We start from the raw sequence: 23,108 nt of genomic DNA, 5'->3' as shown, positions 1-23,108 counted from the left end.
AGAGTAAGGGACGGACACCGAGGCGGAAGTGTCCCGTCGCGTGTAGTGACCCGGATGTGGCTTTAATTCTTCACGTTTTTTTTGTTTGTAAATAATAATACAAATAAATAATATATCATAAATATTGTATATATATATATATATTTGTATTCAAATAAATGTGTTAATTTATCTAAAAAGTCAGAAATGATCACTTAATTTAATAAAAAATCTCTCTCTGGTTCTACTTCACAATTAAATCACTGTATTGTTGAGATTTTTTTTTATTGTAAATTAAGTTTTATTACAGCATTAATTATTTTTCATGCAAAAATGTAATATTTACTTATTTGTAAATGTTTGTGTACAGTGTGTGTATTTAGTAAAGGTGATATATATATATATATATATATATATATATATATATATATATATATATATATATATATATGAGGGATAATAAAGTATAAATTGTAATATATTCATGTATTTGATGTATTTCACTACATAATTTTCACTCATGTAAATATCTTTAAATCATGATTAGTTTTTTGTCTGACTTTAAAACAATTTCAACAATATTGATCTAATAAAGTTTGTAAATTAATCTTTAATTACTGATTTAAAACAAAAGGTTATTTATTAAACGGAAATTGTGAAAGTTAAAACCCTTGAAGTCGCTCGAGTGTAAAAGGGGCGTGTCCTAAACCCCGCACTATCCCCTAGTATAAGTGCACTACCCCGGATGTCCACTACATTCTCCTGCGCCCTCCGTAGTGCACTACACACGACGCCATTTTTAAAATTAATTTAGTTTAAAACAAACCCCGAGGAAGATTTAATAGAAACTTTTCTTCATCATCGTCTTCGTCACACGCCAAGAAAAAAAAAAAAAAAAACACTGCTAAAGTTCTTTATATTTGTAATTAAAAAAATTTTTTTTGTTTGAATGTTGCCATGGCAACAGCACCGTGAGCACATGACCAAAACACTCGAGGATGGCTCCAGGGTAAGACTCGAGAGAGAAAGTACATTCACTTTATTCTGATAAACATTACAGAAAACATCATCTTATTCATTAATTAATATTAATATTATTATTATTATTATTATTATTATTTACAATTATGTTTAATGACACAATCCCGCTTTTCTTTTCCGACCCTGAAACTGCATTACTTTAATTGAGAAAAGATAAGATAATTATACATATATCTTAAGTATATAAATACAATAATATACAATAACTAAGATTTTATATCTATATATAAATATCAAATATAAAATAATATAAACACATAAAAATCTTCTCTCTCGTTACATAAACATGTCTGATCCTAATCCGACTCGGGTTTTTGTGGTGTGTCGGATGTGTTTTCACTGAGATCAGAACCGGGACTGAGTTTATCAGTGTTCTGATCACATTTCCCTGTTCGGCAGTGCACCTGGAATTTTCCCATGTTATTGAGTTGATCTCGGCCATGTGGAGGAACTTCTGTAATAAAGACTCCTATCACTGCTAAAGACATGATGGATGGATGGATGGATGGATGGATGGAATATTGGATAGATGAATAGATGAAGAGAGATTGATGGCTAGATATATGGATATATCCTCAGATAGATAGAAAGATGAGTGGATATATGAAGAGATCGAAGGCTAGATAGATTGTTGTCTAAACGAATAGACAGATTGATAGATAAATTGGTGGATTAATTAATGGATAGATGGAAATATTAATGGATTGATGGATGGATGGATGGATGGATGGATATATGCATGGATAAATAGAACAAATGCTGGATTAATTGATGGATAGTTTGACAGATGGATGGATGGATAGTTGGACTGAAAATTAGCTCTAATGTAATTATCAGACTGTTTATTTACAGTAAGCTTTTTAGGGGACGACCGCTGCATCAGACCACCTTCTCTCTCGGAGATCAGAAGACCAGTTACTCCACAACACACATCGAGGTGGGAACACATCACACCACACTTCCCTGACCTGTACTCCTCCATCTCCTCTTACCACATGCTTGCTCTCGTAGAGTTTCTGTGGGAGGAGCAAAGACGCCCAGCCGCTGGTGTTCTACCTGAGAGACCCGTCTTATCCCTCACAGCATCGGTGCAAGCTGGACCTGAGGAACATCTCTGAGGGCTCCACATTGTCCTCCACACACTCCAGAGACGTCCACTGCCCCAAAGACATCACACCCGTAAGACACTATAACACCTTATAACCGTTATGTCTCCAGAACAGAACCTCTGACCCGTATGATGATCGCAGGCCGACATTCTGCGCGCTCTGAGAGACAGGAACCGGGCTCTGAACCGCCAAAGTCAGGCCATGAAAGAAGTGACCAATCCTCCAGGGGGCGCCACGTACAAGAGCTCGTATCGCTCGGATCACTGCGCTGCGGAGACGAGCCTTCGGGACCAGCAGGCTTCTGGTCGAGCCACGTGCTGGCACCGACATGACATCCTCACAGGTGAGAAACACAGCGTTCCTCCACACACCTCCATCCTGCAGGCTTTCATTCCACCAGCACGGCGATTTAGTTCTGATTTTAAAAACGCACAATAAAATTTCGTTTTTATCCGTTTATAGTTACGGCTGTAAAACAGGGAACAGTAAATCACAGCTTTACTTCTAAAACTGGAGACTCCTTCCATGAAAATAGTTACGTCTCATCGATACGGTAAACGTCTCTGTGAACAGGGTGTTACCATGGAGATGAGATTTTACGAGATAATTAACCAGAAGCACCCGCCGGAGCTGCTCTTATTATTATTGGTCTTCAGCTCGATCTCGAGGAATGGCGACTTGATGGATGAATAATCTATGGGCAGTTCGATCATGTTGGTCTGGTTAGCTCTGCCAGGGTCTTCTCACTGGTACTGTAATTGTAGTAGCCATCGAGCTGCTGGTCTTCCTTTATGCCTTGTTCCTTCTGTTATTCCAACCATGATGTCCTTCTCCAGTGATCGCGCTCTTCGTACAACAAGTCGTAGCATGATGATTCGAGCGACATGTTCGGCTTGATTTGTTCTTCTGGGCCTCCATGGAGCTGCTTTTACACAGAGTTGATAAACACCTCCTGACCAATCAGAGTGCAGAACGGAGTACTAGACAGATATATACAGTATATATATATAAATTAATTGATTAAATGGATAGATGGACAGATTGGTGGATGGAGATGGATACATTTTTTTAGCGCAGGGGTTGAATTAAAGCAGTTACTGATTCAGTTGTGTTTTTTTTTACAGGAGAGGAGAGACCTCCAGCAGGTCCCAGGGAGCTGAAGAAGAAACATGTTGTGAGTAAGATGGGAGCGAGCCGGCGGTGGGAGGACGACTGCACCGCACTGCGTCTGTACTGACTGCTTTACAGTCACCGAGAAAAACTCGAGTAAGAAAGTTAAAAGTGCAGTAAATGATTTCAGTCCCTGTGCTCTTGGAAAAACAAGGAGGACACGTCACGTCACGCAATAAGAGTTTAAACCAACCACAGTGGAGAAAATCTCAGTGTCAGTCCAACACAGCCTGATGATCCACTTCATATCCAGTTCTACTTTGCTTTAAATCAAACCAATGGAGAAGAAACACAACGTCAGCAGATTTAGCACCAGGTGATGGAGCGTTGCTGAGAGACTCCACGGCCCGTAAACACAGTCTGTGTAGAGCTTTGAAACGTTTGAATGGCTGCATTTCTCCAAGACTCGATCCATCCCTTAAAAACATCATGACTATGCCTGCGGGTGAACAATGTGAACACGCGTGTGGATTCCTCACGACTTCAGCAGAAAGGATGAGCATGCTGGAAAGTGCTCCATGTTATATGATGGTCCTTGTTAATGCCAACCTTTAGCTAAAGCACCATGGAGCGATGGGGGTCCAATTAGTGGTGATAATCCTTATTGAAATAACGTTTAAGGAGCAAATTTGATTCCAGCCTGATGATCAGAATGAAGGACCAGAGCCGTGTAGATTTTGATGTGAAATATCTCGGATTAAAGATTGGGAGTCATCGAGCACGTTGGTGTTTATCTCCTACAGGGTCGAGTTCTTTGATCATTCTCCTCATAGTCTCTTGTGAAACATCATCTCCTGTTCAAACAGCACACTGATGTAACCATATCCAGACCCTGAATGCACAACGTCCGTCTGAAGTTTCCTACAGAACCGCTGCAGTGTCCGTGCACTGATTATTACTCCGTCCAGAGGCACCAAAAGACTAAGAATTTCCTTATTGCTAAATAAATTCAAACCTAAAGTAGGATTTAATCAAATCCTCATTTAGGAGACGGAGGAGAGAATGAAGTCGGAGTAATATTGTGGATGTACTTTTATAAAAAACAGCGAAACTTCTCACAATTCTGCGATTTTTCTCAAATTATTACTACGACTTCATTCTCGAGAATACAGTCGAAGTATTTCCACTTTCTTCTCGACAGCGGTGGAAAGTAACAGTTACTCGTGTCACTGTAATTGTTTTTGTGCACTTTTACTTTTAATGCGAGTTTTTAATGTTTGAACTGTTGCATTTAATTACATTTTAAAATCACATCAATTACTGAGTAAAATAAATAAACCAATCAGAAATAACGCAGGAGGGAAAAAATGGTGGTAAATGACGTTTTGTTGTGAAAGTGCAGAACACTTAGACACGTCGTGGACTGACGTGACTATTTTAGATGACGTGTATTTGCACGATAATTTGTAAAGGTGTTCATTTAATAAAAAATATAAAAAACTAGTTTGAGATTTATATCCGTGTCCTTATTTAACTACACTACAAACCCCCCCCCCCCCCCCACTTATAAATAAATAAGTAATGATAAATGAGCGACTTTGTGCTTGTACTGAGTGAATCTGGTCACATTTCAATGCATTTACAGTAACGTTTACTTGAGCAGAATATTTTATAGAATATTATATTTGATCGTAAATATTTTATCGTGGCACTAAAACGGCGTGACAGTGAACCGAACGGTTTTAAAGGAAATAAAAGGCAGGCGAGACGGCGCTTTAGAGCTTCTTTCATTTTTTATTAAGGTTTTAAACTGAAAAGAAACGCAGACGGCGAAGTGTCACGGCTCCCCCAGAGGCTGGAGGGGAAACGTTACACACACACACGTACACACGCTTACATGGACATAACACACAGACTCAGAGGGGGAAAATAGGACAGGTGTGTATTTACACAGGTGAGGAGGAGGGGGGGGGGGGGAGAGAGAGAGACAGAGAGAGAATCAAACAGCAGTACGACTCTGCAGTCCTCACACAGGGAGGGAGGTCTCAGGATGTGTACACACACACACACACACACACACACACGACGCTCCAGTATCTCCTGCGGTGGTTTCAGTGCAGTTTTCAAACATTCACAAAAACAAAAAACAAAAACACGCACAAACCCTATAAAGAATCCAAATCATTCCAGAGTACGATTTTCTGCTCACAATCTCAAACCATCAACAAAATAAATCTACATCCATGTTTCTGAGCCCAAACGCTTTTCTATATATATATAAAAAAAAAAAAGAAAAAAAAAAAGAAGAGGGAATTAAAGCAGCGTGCGCTCTGAAGCACTCGTACACCACGAACACGCAGACGTGAGCGATTGCTGAATGGAGGAGAATTCACGAGAACGCTTGGGTTTAAGCCTAAATCTAGAGCTCGATATATTTATATATTTATGAAGCTTCGCCTAAAGGGACTTTAGTGGTCTGGGTTGTTGTTTAAATGCATTTCAGGGGCAAATCCAAACTACTCATCCTACTCAATCATTTCTTTCTTCTCACTCGTTCTTCTTCTCCTTTTGCTTGAGCAGTTTGTTGACCTCCCTCTTCACCATGCCGGCGTACTTGGTGATGATGCCGTGCTGGTTCAGGCCGGGCAGGAGCAGCAGGAAGTTCACTGTGTACACACACACACACACACACACACACACACACACACACACACACACACACACACACACACACACACACACACACACACACACACACACACACACACACACACACACACACACACACACACACAAAGAAAGGAGATTTAGGAGCGTGCGAATCTCAGCGTCTCGCCCCGGAGGCCACGCCGCGGCTCGTCAAACCCGAATTGTAACTCGATGTGTGTGAGGAGCTGAAAACGCCCTCGCGAAACTCGCCGATCAGAATCACACTGAAATCACTGAGGCCTTCAACCAGAGCGAGAAAAAACCAGCATGAGTCCTAAGAAGCCTAAACTGCATGAACTTCTTTAGCAGTTTGAGCTACAGGAGCTCGTCTGTTGGATCGGACCACAAAATGTTCACCTGCTGCCTAATAAATAAATCCACCCACTAACAGGAGCCATGATGAAGATCATCAGTGTTCTTCACTTCACCACTCAGTGTGATAATGTGATGCCCTTCAGTGCAGATCACAATATTTTAAATCATTAAATAAAAATGCACATCAAGACACTTTAGGAACATCTGTGTTTTATGACATTGGAATGGAAGCAAGTGATCTTAAGCTGCGTTGGTGACATCATAGCCTGAGCTGGCATGTAGCCCCGCCCACAAATCAGTTTGTGCCGCCCCCTCCCCCTCCCCCTGCTCTGAGCGACACCGTTTTGAACACTGTCCCTCTTTAATGCTGGGTCATGTAGAGATTATTTTTGAACTGGCTCTGTTCTCTTGCCCTACATACTGCAGGCTCTTTAACTCAACACTCTCTCTCTCTCACACACACACACACACACACACACACACACACACACACACACACACACACACACACACACACACACACACACACACACACACACACACACACACACACACACACACACCTTTCAGTGATCCAACACACCTTTCAGTGATCCAACACACCACATACCAAATCACTCACACTGTGACTTACAAATCCACAATCCCCCCATAACACACACACACACACACACACACACACACACACACACACACACACACATACACACCTTTCAGTGATCCAACACACCACATACCAAATCACTCACACTGTGACTTACAAATCCACAATCCCCCCATAACACACACACACACACACACACACACACACACACGGCTATAAACACATATAAACCCTCTTTCAACTCCATGCTGAGTACGAGTGTGTGTACGAGATCTTCTGCACTTTTTAATCTTTAACCCTGAAACTACTTGAAAAAAAGAAAGAAAAAAATAATATCCAATTTAAAAGATGTAAAAATTCTAAAACTGTTGTGAACTATTGGGATATAAATAATTATATTAAACAATCAAATACGTACATAAAAAAAAAAAACGGAACTATTCTACTATAAAATAAAGAAAATGTTTGGAAAACTTGCAAAATGCTGCTATTTTGCAAGTTCTCCCACTTAGAAATCATGGAGGGGTCTGAAATGGTCATCGTAGGTGCATGTCCACTGTGAGAGACATAATCTAAAAAAAAATCCAGAAATTACAATGTATGATTTTTAAACTATTTATTTGTATGATACAGCTGCAAATAAGTATTTGAACACCTGAGAAAGTCAATGTTAATATTTGGTACAGGAGCCTTTGTTTTCAATTACAGAGGTCAAACGTTTCCTGTAGTTTTTCACCAGGTTTGCACACACTGCAGGAGGGATTTTGGCCCACTCCTCCACACAGATCTTCTCTAGATCAGTCAGGTTTCTGGCCTGTAGCTGAGAAACATGGAGTTTGAGCTCCCTCCAAAGATCCTCTATTGGGTTTAGGTCTGGAGACTGGCTAGGCCACGCCAGAACCTTGATATGCTTCTTACAGAGTCACTCCTTGGTTATCCTGGCTGTGTGCTTCAGGTCATTGTCATGTTGGAAGACCCAGCCTCAACCCATCTTCAATGCTCTAACTGAGGGAAGGAGGTTGTTCCCCAAAATCTCTCAATACATGGCCCCGGTCATCCTCTCCTTAATACAGTGCAGTCGCCCTGTCCCATGTGCAGAAAAACACCCCCAAAGCATGATGCTACCACCCCCATGCTTCACAGTAGGGAGGGTGTTCTTGGGATGGTACTCATCATTCTTCTTCCTCCAAACACGTTTAGTGGAATTATGACCCAAAAGTTCTATTTTGGTCTCATCTGACCACATGACTTTCTCCCATGACTCCTCTGGATCATCCAAATGGTCATTGGCAAACTTTAGACGTGCCTGGACATGTGCTGGTTTAAGCAGGGGAACCTTCCGTGCCATGCATGATTTCAAACCATGACGTCTTAGTGTATTACCAACAGTAACCTTGGAAACGGTGGTCCCAGCTCTTTTCAGGTCATTGACCAGCTCCTCCCGTGTAGTTCTGGGCTGATTTCTCACCTTCCTTAGGATCATTGAGACCCCACGAGGTGAGATCTTGCATGGAGCCCCAGTCTGAGGGAGATTGACAGTCATGTTTAGCTTCTTCCATTTTCTAATGATTGCTCCAACAGTGGACCTTTTTTCACCAAGCTGCTTGGCAGTTTCCCCGTAGCCCTTTCCAGCCTTGTGGAGGTGTACAATTTTGTCTCTAGTGTCTTTGGACAGCTCTTTGGTCTTGGCCATGTTAGTAGTTGGATTCTTACTGATTGTATGGGGTGGACAGGTGTCTTTATGCAGCTAACAACCTCAAACAGGTGCATCTAATTTAGAATAATAAATGTAGTGGAGGTGGAGATTTTAAAGGCAGACTAACAGGTCTTTGAGGGTCAGAATTCTAGCTGATAGACAGGTGTTCAAATACTTATTTGCAGCTGTATCATACAAATAAATAGTTTAAAAATCATATATTGTGATTTCTGAATTTTTTTTTTGATTATGTCTCTCACAGTGGACATGCACCTACGATGACAATTTCAGACCCTCCATGATTTCTAAGTGGGAGAACTTGCAAAATAGCAGCGTGTTCAAATACTTATTTTCCTCACTGTATATGGAAAATAATTAAATAAATAATGGTGAACATTACAGACGGGTGAGAGCGCGGGGCAGACAGGTGAGAGCGCGGGGCAGACAGGTGAGAGCGCGGGGCAGACAGGTGAGAGCGCGGGGCAGACAGGTGAGAGCGCGGGGCAGACAGGTGAGAGCGCGGGGCAGACAGGTGAGCGTGGTGCTGTCACACCGTATACGTACCCATCAGGTAGGTCAGGAAGAGGTTATGGACCTGCTGCCCGATCCAGGCCACGACCACCAGAGTGCTGATCACCGATAGGAAGTACTGGTAGGAAATGAAAAAGTTCTGGAGTGAAGAACTGTAGCACACAGAGCTGAGGTTCAGAAGAACACTGATGATGGAGATGTTCTCCAGCACGTCCCAGAACATTAAAAAGGTGCAATAGTTGTTTTTGTCATTTTGTTTTAACTGAATTAAACTATAAATAACCTGTAATATCTGTAGAACATGAAGATGAAACATTGAGTTAAAATGTGGCCTTTGTTAAGTTCAATACAGCACAGGAAACCCTGCGTTTGTGTTTGGAGGAACTTCCTGTCAATTCTTTTTTTTTTATCTACACGACTGTTCTGTTGTGTTTACCCGCAGTGAAGCTCGTTAAACTCGTTTAGATTTGGTAGATTTTTTCATCCCAGGGATCTGCAGTAGACAGTGCACTGGGCTGTGTGAGAGTTGTTCTGTATGTTGTAGGTCCTGCTGCTCGTCTGATCTCCTACAGATCTATAGTGTGAAGTTGAAGCTTGTGTTTACCATCTTGGGTTTCTCCTCCTTGAGGGCAAACAGGCGTTTCCACCAGCCCAGGATGCGGCGTTGGGTCTTCACCAGGTTCCCGCAGATCTGATGGAAGCGCTGCTGCTGCTCAGTGGTCCTGCACACAAACAAAACCAAGACCAGATCAGCACACAAACCAGCAGTCAACTGAAGTAAATAGTAACAAGAAATACACCACCACCCAGTAGTGATCAATTATCAGTGTTCAAGCTTTGTGATGTTACAGAGTGTTGATGCTCAAAGACTGAATTACTCAACGGATGGATTTAAAAATAAAGGATATATGTACGTACACACACACACACACACACACACACACACACACACACACCTTTTTTTGAAATGAAAGTGAAGGAGGAATTTGAATAGTAAAAATAAATAAATTCATGAATTCTGTTCTGGACATGTTTTCAGAACAAGCACTGGACAACCAGCACAGGTCTTCACTGACATTTTTAACCTGTCACTGGCCCGAGCCATGGTTCCTACCCACCTGAAGACTACACCCATCATACCAGTGCGTAAGCACTCAGCTGTCGCATGCCTGAATGACTTTCGCCCAGTTGCACTCAGCCCCATTGTTATGAAGTGCTTTAAGATACTGGTTCTGAATCACCTCACTGTGGGTCTACCACCTACACTGGACCCACACCAGTTCTTATCGTCTGAACAGGTTGACAGAGGACGCAGTTTTCATGGCTTTTCATTCAGCTCTCACCCACCTGGATAAAAACAACACCTACATCAGAATGCTGTTCATTGACTTTAGCTCTGCGTTTAATAAAGTCCTCCCCACTGTACTGATCACTAAGCTCAGTCACCTGGGTATCTGCACCTCCACTTGCAGATGGATTCTGGACTTTCTCACCAAACAGTCCTCAGTCTGTTAGGTTGGGGAAACGGGTATCTTCAACCCTCATTCTGAATACCGGCATCATGAAGGGCTAAAGAGCTCATTGTGGACTTTTGGGAAATCTAACAAACTATTCAACTGCTCAAAATCGCCCAACGCGTCACTGACAACCAACTACCTGAGAACCTTTACCACAGCAGATGTCTGTGTAGAGCTCACAACATCATCAAGAACTCTTCACATTCCAGTCACAAACTGTTTAATCTCCTTCCTTCAAGAAGGAGTTACAGGAACATACGCACCAGAACCAGCAGGTTCAGGACCGTCTTTTCTCCATCGACCATCAAAATCACACTACTGAACTCACACTACTACACCGTTAGATCACTGTAGAAACACTGTAGTAACTGCTGTACAGTTGTTCATATAGTATTTTTATAGCCCTCATTCTCTATACATCTGCACTGTTTTATTTATAGATTTGTATCTATACACACAGTTTACTGTGCATCCTCACTCATATTTCACATTTATATATATATATATTTAATGGACTGGGTTATTCTGCTTTTGCACATTTTTTCAATGCCATAAACGTATAACCTTCTACTGGCTGTTCATTTAAAACAGTGTCTAGACATCATTCCACTGCTATAGACTTTATTTAATTACTGTACATATATTTACATATTTATCATTTCACTGCTATAGACTTTATTTAATTACTGTACAAAAAAAAGGTGCATCTGACGAGATGAACAGATTCTGAACTTTTTCAGGGGACATGAGGAATAGAAACAGTGTGAATGCAGAAAAACACTGAAACTGAAAACAGTCAACTCAGGAGTTCTCAAGTTTACATGCACAGTTATGACTCGGGCCTTGTGTGGGGCGGAGCTTAAAACACTGCTCGACTCTCACTGGATGAAGAAATCCAATAAATAGAGATGATGACTACAGCAATACGACAAAATTATACAATTACGAATAAATTCACAAAGTTACAGTAGACCACCCCATAGTGATCTCCATTCTCCTGGGTGGGCTGAGCCACGTCTCCACTTACCGGACTTAGGAGTAGAAATCACTTATTAGCGGATATTTGTTTCTCGTTTGACTTGTTACCTAAACAATCACCTCCTGGAGAAAGTTCTCAAAATTCACACCACTAAAGTCCTGATCGAGTTCTGTGTAGCCAATGAGAGGGAAACATTTTTAAGCCCCGCCCATCACCCACAAGACATTTGTGCCAGAATTGCAAGCAGAAACTTGTGCAGTAAAGTGAAAAGAAAAGCACAGGAAGGGTTTCAGAAAGAACACTGCGTTGAATAAATCATTTTAATTTTACACGCAGATGTTTATTATCTCCTTCCTTGGACTAACATTCACCTGTCTGTTAAAAGGAGCTGGACTTTTCTCTCTCACTCTCTCTCTCTCACACACACACACACACGGGCAACATTACTATCTGAAACTTGAGCATGAATACTGTTTATTTCTGGACGAAAGACATGACCATATAAAACAGGTCAAGACACGAGGACACGCCGGGGCTCTAAAATAAACTCTTGTGCCCTGAGCTTGTTCAGATGAACAGTGGGGGAGGGGTGGAGATGAATCGTCCGGAGCGCCGACTCGGTAAGACGTGGGGGTCAAAACTTAGGCTTTTATACGAGAACACTTGCGTGATGAGCAGTGATTTGCTATGATGATAATCAGGTGACGCAGAAGTAAAACCCCGCCCACTTCACTGCAGTGTAATGCTTTTGGGGGAACTCGGATGCCATCAGCCCTCTTCTACATACATCAGCTCGCAGACGTCTGGCTTACGGATCGATTAATAGACAGGCGGAGATAGAGAGAGAGAGAGAGAGAGAGAGAGAGAGAGAGAGAGAGAGAGACAGAGACAGAGACAGAGAATTTTTTTACACACATTTTTAACTGTGGTATCCATGGTAACGAGCAAACACACACACAGTCTGACTGTAGAAGGAACTGGTGTAGACTCTTCTGAAGCTGGTCTCATAATGTGGTTAGTGATTGTGAAAAGAGATAACGCAGAGCAGTGTGACATCCGGACGCTTCAGAGTGTGATCTCATCTACAGACCAATAAACAAACACACACACACAAACACCTCACTTTGCTTCTTCACTGCGACCGAACAGAAGAAAAACTCAGGGTAAAGTTCACCTGTCATGAGAACATTCAGTCATTGTGGTGAGCGTGTGAGATGGAGACAGGACGAACCATTTGTTGGAGCCGAAGATACGTGGGGCGAGGGTGGGCACCAGGTAATCAGCCAGGCACAGAACCATGACGGTGCAGGACAGTCCTGTCAGAACAGACGGGTCCAGAGAGTAGATCAGTCTGTCAGGGAGGAGGAAGAAGTAGTGAAGAACACTTTTTAGTGATGGTTCATCTCAGACTTCTGCCCATCCATCACACAAAGCATCAACTAACAAACTACAATGATGAGTTCCTCAACCTGCAGTCACTTAGTGCTTTTATATTCACTGAAAGATTTCTTTGGGGTTTTGTATAACAGGGTTCCCACTCGCTCATGAACACCAGATTCAAGCACCACTTTAAAGCACCATTTATGTGATCATATAAAGAGTCATATGAAACCTCTTGCAACACTGAACATTTACATTAAAGATCTCAGAGTAATAACGAGGGGTTTGAATGTGCAGGTTTCAGAAATTTAGAGCGTTTTTGGAGTTACACATTTTGGGGCACGTCCTGGAGTCTGTCGTTTATATGACAGAATCACCGGCTCGGTCCTCACAGACGTGTACAAATATATAAATATAGGTTTATACACAAATAAAAGAAAAGGTGGACCCAGGAAGTGGAACTGAAAATTGTAATCTATACAAAATATTAAATCCTATTCCTGACACTAAAAACTTACAGAGAGAGAGAGAGAGAGAGAGAGAGAGAGAGAGAGAGAGAGAGAGAGAGAGAGAGAGCGAGAGAAAGAGAGCGAGCTCCTCCAAGTGCTCATTTGGTTCTTTAAGGTGACCTGTTGGACAGAAGCAGCTTTCAGGAGTGCAGTGTGGATCAGATGTTTAGGGTGTGGTCTTCTACATTGTGGTACTCACAGAAAGAGCACGGTGGTGCCTCCCACCAGCACGGCGGGGAACCAGGGCTTCTCCCAGCGCAGGAACTGGTCCCCGGCTAGAATGACCTCGCCCCATCCCTGCAGCTGCTCCTCCAGCTGAGACGTCTCCTGAGCCTGCAACAACAACGTGACACGTGGATAAGCGCCAAGCAGAAGCGCGTCAGGGAACTCGAAGATCAGCGAGAGAAGCGCCGACCTCCAGAAGAGAAAGGTCGTTAATAAAGAGGATGTGAGAAGTGCTGGAGGAACATGCAGTCCTGTGGTCATGTGCTCGAAACACTCAAGAACAATCAGACTATTATTAATCACTACAGCAGCCATGGGTTCAGCGTTCACACTCTCTCCAGACCCCGATTACAAAATTCCACAACATCTTCTCAGCTTTATTTCACTTTCTTTAAATATCAATTTATAATAACAAAGGAAAATACGGTGTTAAATATCAAGTGTTATTGCAGAAATAAAAATATACATAAAAATCTATTTCACAATGATCTACTTTGGTGAGATTCCGTTTACAAGACTCTAAACTTGGAGTCGACTCTGAACTTGGAGTCGACTCTGAACTTGGAGTCGACTCTGAACTTGGAGTCGACTCTGAACTTGGAGTCGACTCTGAACTTGGAGTCGACTCTGAACTTGGAGTCGACTCTGAACTTGGAGTCGACTCTGAACTTGGAGTCGACTCTGAACTTGGAGTCGACTCTGAACTTGGAGTCGACTCTGAACTTGGAGTCGACTCTGAACTTGGAGTCGACTCTGAACTTGGAGTCGACTCTGAACTTGGAGTCGACTCTGAACTTGGAGTCGACTCGTGTTTCCGGAAATCGGCAGTAACTTTTCCTTCCTTTGAATAATCAGTTTTATGTCACATTATTAACCCTTTAGTGTCATTAATGATGCTTTATATAAATGGGAGCAGCTGCTCTGCTACACGTTATAATCATATATATGATGTGATGTAATGCAAACATGAATAAAAGCACAGAAGTTACTAGATTTTAATCATATTTTATAACTACCAGTGTAGAATAAATAGGTATAAAGTCTAAAGTATGAAGTTTTGTTAATCAAAGTGTAAATAATTACTGTTCAGTGAGTAACTGAAGCCATAAACAACCCGTCGTTTAAAGACTTAAAGAATCGACTCCTCACGGTGAGCCGAGCCGGGTGATCCGACTCACTGAAATGAGCCGAAACTGTCATTAGGTGAAGGTGCGACATCAACTGGGTTACGTTTATAATATACTTACAATTTACAAGTATTTTACAGCTGAACATTTAATACGATTGTAAAAGATTAAAAATTAGCGTTTGTAAGTGTTGTATGGGATGTGACGTCACTTCAGATGTAATATCAGGCCTGAGAAACTACCCTCTTTTTGACAGTTAGCTAATTAGCTTAGTTATTATAATTAAACTCATTTAGGGGTCGATGCTTACAAATTAAATTCGCTAGAAAGCGCTAAACACAACAAACACAAATATAAGCTAGCTCTAAACTAGCCGGTGTGAGGAGTAAATAAGGTTAGCAATGCAGCTAGCTGGTGTAACGTTACCTGCTACTGTCTAAAAGAGGTTTTGAATCCTTTATTCTCGCTTAAACAAATCAAATAAAACAGAAAACAGACAAAAACGCAACCAGCGCGAACTCACCAATAAATTAGCGCTTTTATTGTCTCCTTCCGCCATGCTTCCGCTGCTGCTTCACTGCGCGCTCTCGTGTGCTCTTGTGCGCGCTCCCGTCGCCGCTGCTGATTTCTGGCAAAGGACCGTTAACGGCTGTTTCTGTTTGAAAATGTGTAGACGTCACGGTGAGGGCGGAAGTGCACGCTACGTCACCTGCGCCGCCATCTTGGAGAGGTCAGGATTCTGCAGTGCAGGAGTCTCATTGAGCACATCACTTTAATCAATACAGGAAGTCGCCCCTGACTTATGATGATGCGTTACTATGACGCCATGGCCTAGCCTGCACAGGAGTCTTAAAGAAAATTACATTTGTGCAATTTTTCACTATATCGCGATCATCATCAGACGATACAAAAGTCCTAAATTAAAGCACTGCAACTCAATAAACAAGGATGATGCCGGTTACTCTAGAATACACTTCTGTACCTCAACAATGTTCAATACTGCATTCATTTCTGTTCCTTGCCTAATTCATGTGTTATAGATATCAGCATTTAGTTCATATTTAGTGTTCTGTCTCCTAAAAACTGAGAATAGTTTAAAATATCTATATATTTACCATTCAATAGATTTACTGAAATATAGTCCATCTATTCATATATACATTAATAAATCAATCCCTACGAGTTTATCCCTAATGAGAGAGATGATTGTGAGGGTATTGAAAAAGAAACCTTGAGAGGAACCAGACTCAAAAGGGAACCTCATCCTCACCCCCACCATGTCCATTAGAATTCAGTGTTGAAGTTAAAAAAGTTGTAAATGTTGACTTAGACTGGAGTGTAAATCTGTTCATAATCACACAGTCACAGGAGACTTTTTATAATCATAACAGTCCAAATCCATCTTCATGGTTCTTGATTTCCAACCTTTACAGGAACATAGTGGACTTTTTCCAGTGGAGAACATGGTTTCCGGGTGATTAGAACGGAGCAGGGATCGTGGAAATCCAATAATTCTGATAATTTATGAAAATTGTTTTAAATATAACTTCATTTTCCATTAATAATTGCTACAGCGTGAAGGATGTGAAATGTGCTGTTTTTTCTTCTTTTTAACACCGTGGCAAAAACACAGTTAGAAATCGACTGATAGGACGAGAGACCTGTCCCTCAAAATATACATAAAGTGGATTGGAAACCAGTCTATGACGAACGCACAACTCCGTACACGCACAAACGTTAAAATGCACAATTTCCTACTTCCTGAAGTATCCGGAGTGATCAACGTCTCATCCAATCAGCTGTAAGCATTTCATTCACAAACTCGACCCGCATTTTCAGGTTTGAATCGTCACGTTTTCTGACTATTGCGTTTTTTCAAACAAATTTGTGCAGTCCATTATAAATAACTGGACAAGTTCCTTCAGTTGAAATCTAGATTTATTAATCAAACGAAAGATTAAAATCATTAAGAGACAAAACATTTCTACCATCACCACATCACTGATGCACTTCAAGCCCCCTCCCCCGACTAAAAGGTCAAACGAGATAAAGATCAGTAAAACGCAGGCGAAGTGAGGATTATTTATTTGCAACGACACTTTTTCCACAAGCAAGCCGAAAGAGGGTGCTAATTTAAACAGCTAATAAAGAAGGGAGAGAACAACACCAAATACCTACAAATACACAACAGATGCATACTGAAGAAGAGAAGGAGAAAAAGAGGGGAAAAAATGATTAAAGGCAATTTTTTTTTAGAACAAAATGATCAGATTGGATTTTTGCCTGCACTTTTTCTAAAGTTTGGTCGTTTTAAAGAAACATTTCTCAGCCTGATGCATGCCGCATGTTCAGGCTTAACGCTAACACGAATTCAATTTCCCCCCAAGAACATTTGAATCTTTACTTGAGGTTCATAAAGTAAGTTTTGACCCAAAGAAAAAAAAAAAGGGGGGGGGAGGAAAAACAAAGTCTTGATCGAAAGATTCATAAAGATTTTAAGGAACTCGCAGGTCCGCCGTCGGCCGTCTGGCTTTGAATGGAGTCCCCCAACTTTAAAGCCTGGCACACCTGCCCCGCTGCCTCTGGGTGTACACCTGCCCCAACCTCACCCTTCGATAAAGCCATCCAAAAACAGAGGCCAGAGGATGAGAGGGAGGAGCTTGAGGCCCCACCCACCGTCTCCTAAATGAAGTCCGGAGGAGTGGCGCTCGACGAGCCTCGTGGTCTAAATAAAAGCTTCATTATCGATAGCTGACAGACGTTGCCATGAAGCAGGGGTAAGTTTAGGGGGAGAGAGGGGGTTGTTAAATCAGGAAGAGCCTCATCTTTAATCTTCCTCATCCTCATCCCCCCCACACACCCCCCCTCCCCTGTTCACGGGGAGACGGATGCAGATCCGAGAATCGTGTCGTTGTTGTTGGCTGGATCTGCTGCAGTGCTACGGGAGGAGGAGGGGGGAGGTCCCGTGTGGGCGCACGGGAGGGGCCTCGACGCCCCCCGCACCCCCAACCAAAACCCCCGTTTTATTTTTCCCCCGCATGCAGCTCTGTGGCTCCGATGCCCCAGACCCCAGGTGGATTCTGGTGGATTTTGTGACCCTCGCTGGAACCGAAGTGAACAAACACGGAAGTCCCCGTTCACACCCACGCCGTCCAGCCTTCATACAGCTGCGCAAGGTTGTCCAGGTTCGTGGCCTCCTTGATGACGTAATCCACCTACACATTAAACACACACACACACACGTAAGTACACACCGTTTAATAATTTTTATATATTAATTAAAAACTAGTTCAGGGGTCTTCAACTTTTTCCCGTTCAAGGAAAGAGACATGGGGCAGAGACCCCCGATATACAACGTGTTAAACAGCTTAAATTTTAATAAAACTAATGTAATATTCTTTTAAAAGTTAAGCATTTTATTTTTAATGATTTTACATGTTCATTTTTTGTAAATAAATAATCTGTGCTTCATCATTAATGAGTGGACCTGCTGCAGACACACAAGAGGCTCTTAAATATTTGTAGAAGAAAAACTCGAGACGGTAAACGGCTGTATTTTAATACGACACGTGAGGGGATAAAAACCTGCTCGGTGACGCTCATCCTCCGGTTCGGGTCCACGTCCCGCCCTTCCAGCTTTGCCTTTACTCTCTTCCAGACGCTCACAGCGTACGAGTTCCTCTCTTGTACAGCTGTGGGAAGGAAGAAGAAGGGGGGGGGGGGGGGTGAACATTCATAAGGTGCCCAACATACATCATCCTGAACATCAGTGATCTTTCTACAGAGGTTAATGATTCGAATCTCAGGTGTTTCATTTCCTTCCCAGCATGCAGATTTATTTAATGATGTATAATAAGGGGACACGCACCTCTCCCGGTTTTGGGGTCCCTGACTGTGCGCTTGGGGCTCGGGACCAGGCTTTTGTTGGTGATGAGCAGAGCGCTGGGCGGCGTGTCCGCCGGGGTCCCCAGGTTACGAGGGAGGGCTTTGCGAGCGTTCTGAGACATGCTGTCAGGCTGCGTCTTCACGCCACTGCATCGCACCGCTGCATGTACACACACACACGTTACGAGAAACACTAACACTCTTTTTATAGAGTTTAGGAGAATAACAGACACAGAAGACCATGTACAATGAGACAGAATGGAGGAGGATTTTCCAAGATCTAGAAGTTTACAGAAAGACACTTTCTCCTACCGGCGGCGAAGCTCGTCTGCATGGTCGATGTAGGGCTCACACACTCACTTCCTCTGTCTGTGACCAGGGGAGATGCAAATCCCACCAACACATTATACACGCTGCGGGAAACACACACACACACACACACGTGAGACACAAATATTGAACAACCAATAAGGATCCACCGAATGACGTACGGTATTGAAAGATTAAGAGAAGTTTTGTAATCCGCCAAAAGGTGGCTGCACGCACAGTCACAGGGAGCACCGACCTCCATAAGGCTATATTGCAAGAACATAAGCTCCACCCTTCTGAGGCTATAGAGAATGTAGAGTGTATAAACACACGAGGCGTGTAAGAGGAAAGTCAGGAGATCAGGAGTCATGGATGGTGTGAGTTGCGCCGAATCTGCATGATTTCATGTACTGTGATGCTACGCGTTTGAAAGAGCAGACGTTCCTAATCAAGTGAGTGAACAGTGTGTGTGTGTGTGAATGTAAGGTGTGTGTCACCTCTGGCTCTGGCCTTTGAGCTCCTTGAGAGTGGAGGGAATCTCCTGCAGGAGCTCCACCTGCTCCACACTGCGTGGTTGCCCAGTCGCCTGCACCACCGTAAACAGCACAATCTGCACATTGTCCTGCCACGCCTTGTACTCGCACAAGAACTGACGCACACTGCCCTCGTATGTCACTTCCTCTCCATCTGCTAGAGCGCTTTCTTCATCCTGCTCACGCATGCACACACACACACACACACACACACACACACACCAGGGCAGTTACACACAAACAAAGACAGCAAAAGACAAAGACAAATAGGACGACACACACACACACACACACCTTAGCCATGGCACGCAGCAGGTGCTTGACATCAGCCAGCAGGCGGTTGTGGTTGGACAGGACGCCTTTAATGGTGTCCACCAGCAGCTGCAGGGTTTCAGTGACCGAGTCGAGCTGCTGCTCGTGCTCCTCCTGCCCCGCTCTCTGACTCGCCATCTCCTGAGACAGGTGCTTCTGAGCACACACTAACCACTCGGGGGCACCGATGGCCATCTCCATCACAGGACTCTACACACACACACATGGGCATTTTCATGGCAACACAATTTTTTTATAAAAGGTGTAACAGTACGGATTCTTGAGCGTTTTATTGAACCAATCAGAAACGGAGAATGAGGACGCACCAGTCTGTGGAGCAGCTGCAGCTCTAGAGAGGAGACTGAGGTGCTGAACTGGGCGGCGTAGGAGCACGTGGCTTGACAGCGCTTCACCAGGTCAAACAGAGCCGCGTCCATGCTCAGAGCCTCGGGAGTACGAGTGCGGAGGCTCTCGAAGTTGAGCACAGTGCTGCACAGAAAGGTGACCTGAGTGGTGCGCTGGCTCTCTTTCACCACCAGGGCACGCCGCTCTGTGATGGTGCTCTCGAAGTCTTGCAGGACGGGGGCTAAAGCCGGGTTTGCCCCGCCCGCCCACTTTAACCTCTGCTCGATGCTGCCCTCTAGCGACGCCAGTTTCTCCTACAGAAGCGCAAAACAAACTATTCCAGAACATGCACACGTTAGGGATGAGAAAATGCAGGATGAGGAGGAGGGTAATGTCTGACCTGAACACCAGTGATGGCCGCATCATCTTGGCTGAGTTTGTAGAGCTTCTTCTTCATATTGCTGAGGATGATCGAGCGAGGCGGAGGGCTGACTGTCATGGGTTGGGAGCGAGTCCCGAGAACGTCCTCGTGCTGCCACTGTAAGAGAAAACATGAGGTCCATCAGAGACATCACACTACACAGAGATGATCAATGGAGACACTGCTGGATGTTTACCTGGAACATAGCGATGTGGAGCTGCGCCCTCTGCAGGCTGACCTTGCAGGCGTCGATGCTGAGCTCCAGACGTCGCACCAGGTCCAGTTTCTTCCACGCCGTGTCGTAGGAGCTAGCCAGCACCGTGGCTCTGTTCAGGAGCAGCTGAGAGATCCGTCCCGCCTGGACGCCCTGCTCTACCGCCTTCTTACACAGGTCATCCAGAGACACCTTTCCCTCCGCACCGAAGTCTTTAGCCTCGACCTGAGCGATGAGGTCTGTGCCGAGAGCACAGAGGGCGCTGCAGAGAGCCAGACCCAGAGCCTGAGTGGGTAGACCCATCAGCATCTGCCTTACAAAGTCCGCCGTGAACGCCTTGATGGGGCGCGACATCTGGTCCTCACTGACCACCGTGGAGCCGCGGTACAGGGGCTTCACCAACGAGACGGGGCCGTTAGACAGCGGGGAGTCGTCAGTGGGAGAAGGGCAGGTACCTAAATATTTATTTCATTTGGATTATTCTTTTTAGGCTGGAAACAGAAAAACACCACACGAGCTGATTAAAAAAAATTCTCATCATGCAGTTTGTTCTTTTTTTTACCCGACAGTGTCTGAGCGAACGAGGCGCACAGCTTGAAGAAATCCCGGATCGTCTGCAGCCTCTTGAGGAAGAAGATTTCCTCCAGGACCTGCCTCGTCTGCACGCTGTCAAAGAAGTGCACCTGCGTGGCACGAGCCTCCCGGATCACGTCCACCTTCCTCCACGCAGCAGGAACGTCCATGGAGTTCAACTGCAGGAGATTAAAAAATAAATACATAAAATATCCAGTCACGTGACGATGCCAGAGCTTTCCAAAAGAGAGTCACCTTGTCTATGAGGAGCCCGAAAGCGCTCTCCAGCTGAGCGAACATCCCGTCGAAGGCCACCAGGAGCATCTGTCCTGCACTCATTTTAGGCGTGTCTTGCATGGAGCCCTCCATGTTCCGAGGCTGTATAAGCTCTGAGTACTGGACACGCAGAACCCTGAGGAGATACACACCCAGGTTAACAAGCTTTAAGCGTTTTATTAACGTTCACGTGATGTGCCTCACCAAGTCCTTAGATTCTGTAATAAGACCGCAGCTTGGCTTTGTTGAGATTTGAACTCAACATTTTATTCACTGAGCGACTAAACCAGCTGTCCTCAAACGACGGCCCATTAATTGGAACGGCCCTTTAATCAAGGTTGGTTTTATAACTAAATTGTCCCTTAGTCATCAATAGAGATCGAGGTGCCGATAGTTGATCGCTGGATCTGTCAGCTATCAGCAAAAATCCATACCAATTGTTTTTCCTGCTTCCAGCCCGGTGTTGTGCCGAGAGCGGCCTCTAGAGGCGAATCACTGACACCACATGCTGTTTTTGTTTTTGCTCTGCTGCACCGAGGGCACCATTCCTTTAACACATTTCCATAAACCATTTCATTTTTCTAATTTTATTTTTGTAAAAAGGATAATTTTACATTTGTTTTTTCCATCTGATATATATTTTAAAAACTATATCGTGTGATTAATCTGTTATCGACGAGTACGATCCAAACTAGTTTTCGATTTTAGTAAAATCCACTATCGTTTGCCCACTAGTTATTAAAGTAGCCTAATAATTTTTTTATTCACCCACCAACCTCATGCATATGCACAAGTAAGCAGATGTTTTGATCAAGACTAATGAATTTTAAAATTCCACTATGTAGGTGAAAAATGCTCTTTTAATAGGTGATATTTATGGAAAAGTGACGCTCGTGTGTCTGTACGGTGCAGAACAAATCATTAGAAGGTAAAATAAATACATTAAAAATGTCCACAATAATACCAGTCACTCCACCCATGACATTTCCTGTTCCAGACCGATCAGTATTAAAGAAAAGAAACATTATGTGGCCCTCACAATGATGTACCACACCTCAAATAAATAGACTCAAATTTAACCCCATGCGCCATCACCTGGTGACCTGTAGGTAGTGTGCGTCGGTTTCCTCGTCCAGCCCCATGGCGGCGTTGCGGAGGTGAGTCTGTAGCGCCTCCCCCAGGCCCTGCAGGGACACACCGTCTGCACACTGCTCTATCAGAGAGTCAAGCTCAGACAGCATGTTCTCCAAAGTGCTCTCTCCTTTCAGCATGCAGCGTAGAGCTTCAGGGAAGATGATCTGACGGAAGTTGGCGTTTAGCTCCTGCAAAAGTATTGGTGCTGCTCAGCTCTGGATCGCTTCAGATGTTTCACACTAACACAGCAGCTCTGACTGTAGTACATACATACG

General features: G+C 43.6%; 3 protein-coding genes and 1 long non-coding RNA gene across 5 annotated transcripts in view; 2 read left to right on the top strand and 2 right to left on the bottom strand.

The window, feature by feature from the left end:
- Positions 1 to 867: 867 nt before the first annotated feature.
- LOC310740600 (uncharacterized protein) lies at positions 868 to 4,776 on the top strand. Its single transcript, XM_083567461.1, has 5 exons — positions 868 to 988; positions 1,873 to 1,957; positions 2,032 to 2,199; positions 2,271 to 2,472; positions 3,254 to 4,776. The coding sequence occupies exons 1-5, from the start codon at positions 978 to 980 to the stop codon at positions 3,364 to 3,366; spliced, it is 579 nt and encodes a 192-aa protein (XP_083423587.1). The 5' UTR covers positions 868 to 977; the 3' UTR covers positions 3,367 to 4,776.
- A 237-nt stretch (positions 4,777 to 5,013) lies between these two features.
- Positions 5,014 to 15,627, bottom strand: arl6ip1 (ARL6 interacting reticulophagy regulator 1). Its single transcript, XM_083566778.1, has 6 exons — positions 15,355 to 15,627; positions 13,679 to 13,812; positions 12,822 to 12,941; positions 9,699 to 9,816; positions 9,128 to 9,212; positions 5,014 to 5,905 (listed from the first exon to the last, which is right to left on the bottom strand). Exons 1-6 carry the CDS (start codon positions 15,388 to 15,390, stop codon positions 5,787 to 5,789), a joined length of 612 nt encoding a protein of 203 aa, XP_083422904.1. The 5' UTR covers positions 15,391 to 15,627; the 3' UTR covers positions 5,014 to 5,786.
- On the top strand, positions 11,168 to 13,813 carry LOC310740259. The gene is made up of 2 exons (XR_014537610.1): positions 11,168 to 12,210; positions 13,595 to 13,813. It is a non-coding gene; the product is annotated as an uncharacterized lncRNA (long non-coding RNA).
- Positions 15,628 to 16,751: 1,124 nt separating the features above from the next.
- smg1 (SMG1 nonsense mediated mRNA decay associated PI3K related kinase) overlaps positions 16,752 to 23,108 on the bottom strand; it is a 32,840-nt gene continuing 26,483 nt past the window's right edge. For both annotated transcript variants that reach the window (XM_083566717.1, XM_083566718.1), the window contains exons 51-62: positions 22,795 to 23,021; positions 21,679 to 21,835; positions 21,413 to 21,602; positions 20,833 to 21,305; positions 20,616 to 20,753; positions 20,197 to 20,529; positions 19,853 to 20,080; positions 19,523 to 19,734; positions 19,029 to 19,129; positions 18,700 to 18,876; positions 18,417 to 18,523; positions 16,752 to 18,046 (exon numbers count right to left, since the gene is read on the bottom strand). In XM_083566717.1, coding sequence (XP_083422843.1) covers positions 17,969 to 18,046; positions 18,417 to 18,523; positions 18,700 to 18,876; positions 19,029 to 19,129; positions 19,523 to 19,734; positions 19,853 to 20,080; positions 20,197 to 20,529; positions 20,616 to 20,753; positions 20,833 to 21,305; positions 21,413 to 21,602; positions 21,679 to 21,835; positions 22,795 to 23,021 — 2,421 coding nt within the window. In that variant the 3' untranslated portion in view covers positions 16,752 to 17,968. The remainder of the gene's footprint in view (positions 18,047 to 18,416; positions 18,524 to 18,699; positions 18,877 to 19,028; positions 19,130 to 19,522; positions 19,735 to 19,852; positions 20,081 to 20,196; positions 20,530 to 20,615; positions 20,754 to 20,832; positions 21,306 to 21,412; positions 21,603 to 21,678; positions 21,836 to 22,794; positions 23,022 to 23,108) is intronic.

Source organism: Silurus aristotelis (genome assembly GCF_946808225.1).
Source record: "Silurus aristotelis genome assembly, chromosome: 17".
In the NCBI taxonomy this organism is placed as follows: domain Eukaryota; kingdom Metazoa; phylum Chordata; class Actinopteri; order Siluriformes; family Siluridae; genus Silurus; species Silurus aristotelis.
The sequence above is the reverse complement of the archived record's forward strand: the minus strand, read 5'-3'. Positions and strand labels throughout refer to the sequence as shown.